The sequence below is a fragment of the Macadamia integrifolia genome, chromosome 5, assembly GCF_013358625.1.
Source record: "Macadamia integrifolia cultivar HAES 741 chromosome 5, SCU_Mint_v3, whole genome shotgun sequence".
Lineage (NCBI taxonomy): Eukaryota > Viridiplantae > Streptophyta > Magnoliopsida > Proteales > Proteaceae > Macadamia > Macadamia integrifolia.
The window spans coordinates 18,176,621-18,183,234 of NC_056561.1; the positions used below are offsets into that span (position 1 = coordinate 18,176,621).

The window sequence follows — 6,614 nt, forward strand, 5'->3', positions numbered from 1 at the left end:
GGAGGATTCTATTTGCCATATACATAAATTATAAGGTTCTTTTGAATTTTGATTTTTGAGCGATTTACATCTCCTTCCCTTGTCTTTTGCTTTTATTACATCTCTATCCCAATGTTTTCAATTATTACACAAACCTCCCCCGTCAGTTGAAACTATTAGTGGACTGTTAGTTTTGGGTGTCAAGATACGAGTTTTCCCTCTTGCCTTTAACCACTATTTTTTTCCGATTTTACCCTTTACCCTTCTCTACCCTCATAAACCCCCAATCTTTGAAACCCTTTACCATAGTTTTCTAGGGTTTCACTCACCACCATCGTCGATGATAAGGAGAACTCCAGGCGGAGACAACGGCGACCCAAGCAGGCGAGGTTGATGCTACCCCTATTTTTTCAGTAGCATTACCCAACAATAACATTGCATTGGCTAAAAAAAAAAAACCTAACTATCAGGTGATAGACCTACAGAAGAATCTATGCTCGCCGCGCGTAGATAGCAGCGATTCATTGGGTTCGCTGTAGACAGATCTCCGCTCGTCGCTCTGACCTTGTTTTGCGCCGCTTGCTGCTTGCTTATCGCCGATTGCCGTTCATCGTTCCCAAGTCAGTCGATGTTCTCCCAAAATGAGGTTGCAGGTGAGTTTTACTTTACTCTGTAGTTATCATAGGATGGGTATAAGGGTAATTTACTCCATTAGGGGTAATATGGGTATTAAAAAAAGTTGAAAACTTAACAGCCAAAATATGACGGAGCCAGCTTCTTTGTAATATCTGTCAACTGACAAGGGAAGTTTGTGTAATATTTGAAAACACAGAGGTGGGAGATGTAATAAAAACAAAAGACAGGGGAGGGGGATGTAAATCACTCTTGATTTTTTATCATTGTCGTCTTCGTATATTTTCTCACATTGAACATAAAACACCAAATCTTATTGCCTATTCTCAAGTCATAAGGATTGCATGCTAGCTGCATTTTCAATTTTTGTGTGATAGTTAGTTGGAAAATATCAACACGTACCTCACAATTAAGAGGTCATGAGTTCAATTTCTCCTTGAGGACTGGGCATTACCTATCAAAAATAAAAATAAATAAATAACAAGAGAAACAAAACAAGACCAATTTGAAAAATAGGGCAGCGCACAATGCTTAAAACCTTCATCGGCTAGTAATCTGGCCCTTACTCAGAATCTAAAACAGGCCATTGTAGTTAATGGTGTAAAAGAGGTGGGTTTAGATTAATAGTTAAAAAAGAAAAAAAATTACAATCTCATTTTATGGTCACTAGGTATATGCTCCTGATGCAGGTGGGCTTTGTGCGAGTATGGGCCGGCTTTGTGCATTAGAGTTACACCAATTGCGTTGAGACCTTCTGGTGAGCACGGGTTTTTCGCACACCATAGCTCACCAACTTATAGTAATCTATCTACATTCGATATGTTCATATGGTTTTAAAACATCAGATCATTCCATATCTACTTTAAAATTTCAAGCTAAACTAATTTAAATAAAGGACATAATGATCAAAATCACCACCTCCTCTCTCTCTCTCTCTCTCTCTAACAAACTCCTCGCATGCTAGCTAATTTCAAGCTAACCTAATTTGAAGAGTGATGCATGCTAGGAGTTTGTTAGGACCAAGTCAAAAGTTAGCTTCAGTGACTGTTAATTCCAACAAACCCACCACCTCTCTCTCTCCCTAACAAACTCCTAGCATGCATCACTCTTCAAGATCAAATCTAATAAAGTTCAACTCAAGTAATGGGCTCTCTCTCTCTCTAAACACTTCAGACCTGCTTTGCTTTGCTCTCTTTTTTCTCTCACAAAGCTTCAAAGAAAGAAAAAAAAAAGGGGCTCTCACTTGATGATGGGTTCCTACAAAATCCTACTATGCTTAATCCTCCTTTCTTCCACCCATTTCTTCTTGGTGGTGGATTCATTTGAATTTGAAGTGGGTGATGATAAAGGCTGGGCTGTCCCTTCCTCCAAGGATGATAATGATTTCTATGACCAATGGGCATCCAAACAGAGGTTCCAAGTTGATGACACTGTCCGTAAGTATTACCAAAAATTATCATTAATTAATTAATTAATTTAATTGTTGATGATCCATTAAGCAATTACTACTATATGGTTTCAGATTTCAAGTACAAGGAGGACTCAGTGTTGGTGGTGAGTGATGAAGAGTATAAGACTTGCCATTCTTCACATCCAATCTTCTTCTCAAACAATGGTGATACCATCTTCATGTTGGATCATCCGGGTTTGTTTTACTTCATCAGTGGTGTATCTGGTCACTGTGAGAAAGGACAGAAGATGATCATTAAGGTGTTGGAACCACCCAAGACCCCGCCGCTGCCGCCACCGGCAAACCAGACTAGTGGGCCTTCAGGTCACAATGGTGCAATTAAATTAATGGCAGTTCATCATCCTATTACAGCTCTACTCTTTATGTCTGCAGCAATTGTTGCATTCTTATTTAGGTTCTTCTAAGTTAGTTTCCGCCCCTCCCCCCTAGTGGGTGCAGTAATTGCTTAATTACTAGCATTTAGTAGCAAGATTTGGTTTGGTTAAATTTCATTCTTAATCTCTCTTCCTGATTTCATTTCTTTTCTTTCTTTTTAAGAACATTTGAGTGATTAGATCTTCTAGCTAGAGGGAAAAAAATACTGTTATGTTTTACTGGTTTTCATCTCTGAAAGTAGGTTGAGTTTGTAGTTGAAATGGCTTTGATTATGTGTTCCTCTCTCTCTCTCTCTCTCTCTCTCTCTCTCTCTCTCTCTCTCTCTCTCTCTCTCTCTCTCTCTCTCTCTCTCTCTCTCTCTAATCAGATTTTGCTGCTACCCAAGCTTTTTTTTCCTAGTAACTGCTACCCAAACTCGTAGCAAAGAAATAGAATCTTGAAAGGTAATTTAAAAAAATACTAAAACCTAGGAATGTATTTGTGAACCCAAAGGACACGTGAATTATTTTATTTATTTCATAGCACCAATCCAACGACCGGAAAGAGATTTGCACATCAAGAGAAGGAAGAGATGGCCGGAGTTGGCTTCGGGGGGAATCTCTGACGATCAAATTAGTATTATGGGCAATAGTAGATACGTATGGGAACTGAAAGAGCTGTAGAATGAAGGGGAAAGAGAGATTGCCACTTACCTCAGCATTGGGCATCTATTATAGGAAGGGAAAGCTGGCCCCTCCACGTTGGATCTCAGCTATAACCTAATACCATACCAAACGAGAGTAGGGAATATTCACATATGTGAATGTACGTGAATGACCCTGGTCCATGGATATGATATATATTTTCTCTTTCCTCATTTAATAGATGCCATATTCACAAACCAAGATCGTTCACGTACATTCACGTACGTAAATATTCACTTTCCTCAAACAAACCCATGAGGGGGTGTTCGTGAGGAGATCCTTGCTACCGGTTATCTGGGGAGCTACTCTCTCACTGATATATAGTGACGTTTGATAGTGACGCCTAACTTTTGACGCTTACTTAAAGCTAGCTCCTTACTACGTGGCATTTATCCTTTGGAGGGAGTGATTTTAGGTATATCAGATGCCCCCATTCTTTTGAATTAGAATAGAGTGAAATGAGTGAGACTATAGATATTGACCCTATATCACATGGCTTCCAATGATAGGTGAAATGATTCTACGTATATCAACAAATTGAGAAAAAAAGAAGAGAAAGAGACAAACCCAAGGGGGTGGCGCAGTTGGTGAGTAACAAGCTTGATATGAGCCGTAAACTCAGACGTCCTAAGTTCGACTCCTACTAAGCACACCTTGAGCCACTCACACGGGGGTGTTTAGTACTCTTCACTACTTTCAGTGAAAGTTAAATGATTCTCATTCAACCCCGGTAGGCTTGGATACTAATTGTTAGAAAGCAAAAAAAAAAAGAAAGAGATAGTGAAAGAGAAGAAAGAGCAAATCCATAGACCAAGAGAATGAGCAAAAAAGACATCGGAGATAGACTTTGGGAGGGACTCTTAGATGCTCAAGTAAAAAATCCACACAATTGATATTAAGATTCTATAGACTAAGACAATACAAAGAAGAAGAATGTTGTCAATTGTGTTCGTTTTTACGTCAATGGTGTCTCTCTCTGTATCACCTTTATTAATGTTCCGAAAGTACAAATATTAGAATCTATCAAGAAAATTATGAAATAGAAGAAGTAAGCCAAGATGTGAACATCCTATTGGATTGGGATTAAGGTCATGACTGACTTGATTAAAATTAGTCTACATGCCGATTAGAGGAGGGATGACTTCTACAATTCAAGTCTCACTTTGATCATTTTTATCAGGGGCCTAAATTCATTCTTTTTTATTTTCTAAAGAAGAGAGAATGGCCTACGTATTTCATGGAGTCTCTTTTGGCCTCATACCAAGATCTGTTGAGATAGAATCATTGAGATACGATACAGTTGGATATTTTGTTTGAAGAAAAATTCACTTTTTTGGATATTTAAACACTGGCCAGAGAGATCCTCAAACCACTTGAGGACAACCCTAAGGTCTTCCACCTCCCCAAGTTAGGATTTACCGAAGATGAAAATACCATCTGCAAACAAAAGATGATGGATACTTGGTTAATACCTACGAATATGAATACAATGCATGATCTTGTTATAGGGAAAAAAAGTTTCATATTTGATTAGGTTTACTCCAGATACCTCAAATCTGATTCCCTTGAACAACTTTTGTTCCAATGGATGCCTCTTGGGCTTGGAAGAAGATTCTAAATATAGAAACCTTGTTTTCGAATTCTATTCAATCATCTATTAGTGATGGTTCTAGAAGATTGTTTTAGTTAAATAATTGGCATCCTGATAGTATGCTTATTTTAAAATATGACGATAGAATCAATCATGATGTGGGTTCTATTAGAATGGCTAAGGTCTCTTCCATCTTGAGGTATGGCCTTTAGCTTCATATCCCTTGAAACTATGCTTCTCTCATTTAGGTTTAGGGGAAGTTGCAGATGGTTATTATGAGACCTAAAGGTAACAAGGATATTATCCAATGGATTGCCAATTTTTGAAAAAAAAAAAAAAACTCACCTATTCTTCTGCTTGGGATTTGCTGAGATCCAGAGCCCCTTCTATCCCCTTATATAGGTTAAGTTGGTTTAGCTCTTATATCCCTCGATATTGTTTTACTACTTAGAGAGCCTTAACTAATTCTGTTCCTACCTAGGAGTTTCTATATCATAGAAATCTTTCAATCTCAAATTATTGCCTTTGTTGGAATTCCATCGAAAGTATTGATCATTTATTCTTTTATTGTCATTTTTTCCAATACTGTTTGGAAAGGTATCCTTAGAATGTGTTGGCCATTTCCTAGAGGTATCCTCCCTTCTGATAGTGAATGGAGGTGGATTTAGAAAACCTTCGATGACAAATCATCTTGTGATACTCTAGATAAGTTGGCTTTCTCTGCAGTGATTCATCACATCTGGTGAAAAAGGAATAAAAAGTCAAAGACAGTGTCTTCGCACACTATTGAGCAAATTTTGGATATGTGCAAGGGACCTTGTCTGTCTAGTGTTCCCATGCCTAGACACATTTGGGAATGAAAATACACAGAGTGTGCTGGGTAGTTGGATCTTTTCACACCCAGCTGTGCCTAAGCATGGGAAACGCTAGACGGACAAGGTTATTAAATTTGAAATTAGAAATAAAATCGACAAGGTTATTAAATTTGAGATTAGAAATAAAATCCCGCGAAATTGTATAGTTGGCCCTTATTCAAGTAGGAATAGGCATCTTGCCATCTCTGAAGATTTTCCCCTTATTATTTCCCCCTAGTTTTTTTGTTTCAACTTTGATGTTGTTTCTTCTCTCCCCCCTCCCCCCTCCCCCCTCCTATTTTTGTTGTAACCCTCCCTCATTTGATGAGTGTTTCATCCCCACTGGGTTTTGTTATATCCTATCACTCGGTTTTATGGTGTTTTTTAGTTTTAGTTTTTTAAGTTTAGGTTGTCCCTTGGTTTGCCATCTTGGCTAGTTGTGTTTCTTCATTTTCTATTTTAATGATAAATTATTTATTTATTCACAAAAAAAAAAAAAAATGCATGATCTTGTAGGAATGTTAGAAGTTTAAGAGCCTAGAAAGCCCCCATGGCCAAGATGAAAAGGTCGAAAGGTCCCCTTGTCGAATACCTCTACTTGGTATGTTATGTAGTCGAAAGCAAACCCATCAACAATAACTTTGAATGTGACAATGAAAATACATAAATATACTAAGTCAAACCACCTTTCAATGAAGTCTAACTCCATTATAATGCAAGCAGCCCCAATCTAATCTATTGTAGGCTTTGGACATATCGATCTTTTTCCTCGTGTAGGCTTCTTTACCTCTCTTTCTATGCATATTATGGACCCCCTCACCAACAGCTTGCCAAAGAAATAATTTTATCCATCAGTGGTCTCAACCTATATGCCATGACTTAAAACTTTATAGATGATATTCCAAAGGCTGAGTTGAGAAGAGAGAGGGATTCTCTCACTTAGGTATCATAGTCTATTCTACAATGTCTCAATTGGGTTATACTATGTTAGCTTTAGGTATGGGGTTTTATCAAGCCTGCTTTATTTC

At 38.0% G+C, this 6,614-nt stretch overlaps 1 protein-coding gene across 1 annotated transcript; it reads left to right on the forward strand.

The window, feature by feature from the left end:
- Positions 1 to 1,747: 1,747 nt before the first annotated feature.
- On the forward strand, positions 1,748 to 2,738 carry LOC122078153 (mavicyanin-like). The gene is made up of 2 exons (XM_042644017.1): positions 1,748 to 2,048; positions 2,135 to 2,738. The coding sequence occupies exons 1-2, from the start codon at positions 1,859 to 1,861 to the stop codon at positions 2,485 to 2,487; spliced, it is 543 nt and encodes a 180-aa protein (XP_042499951.1). The 5' UTR covers positions 1,748 to 1,858; the 3' UTR covers positions 2,488 to 2,738.
- The last annotated feature ends 3,876 nt before the right edge of the window (positions 2,739 to 6,614 follow it).

Bases quoted from the DNA above. Each gene is read 5' to 3' on its own strand.
- LOC122078153 (XM_042644017.1), top strand. From the start codon at position 1,859: ATGATGGGTTCCTACAAAATCCTACTATGCTTAATCCTCCTTTCTTCC. The intron at 2,049-2,134 runs GTAAGTATTACC...ATATGGTTTCAG, and splicing joins CCAAGTTGATGACACTGTCC to ATTTCAAGTACAAGGAGGAC.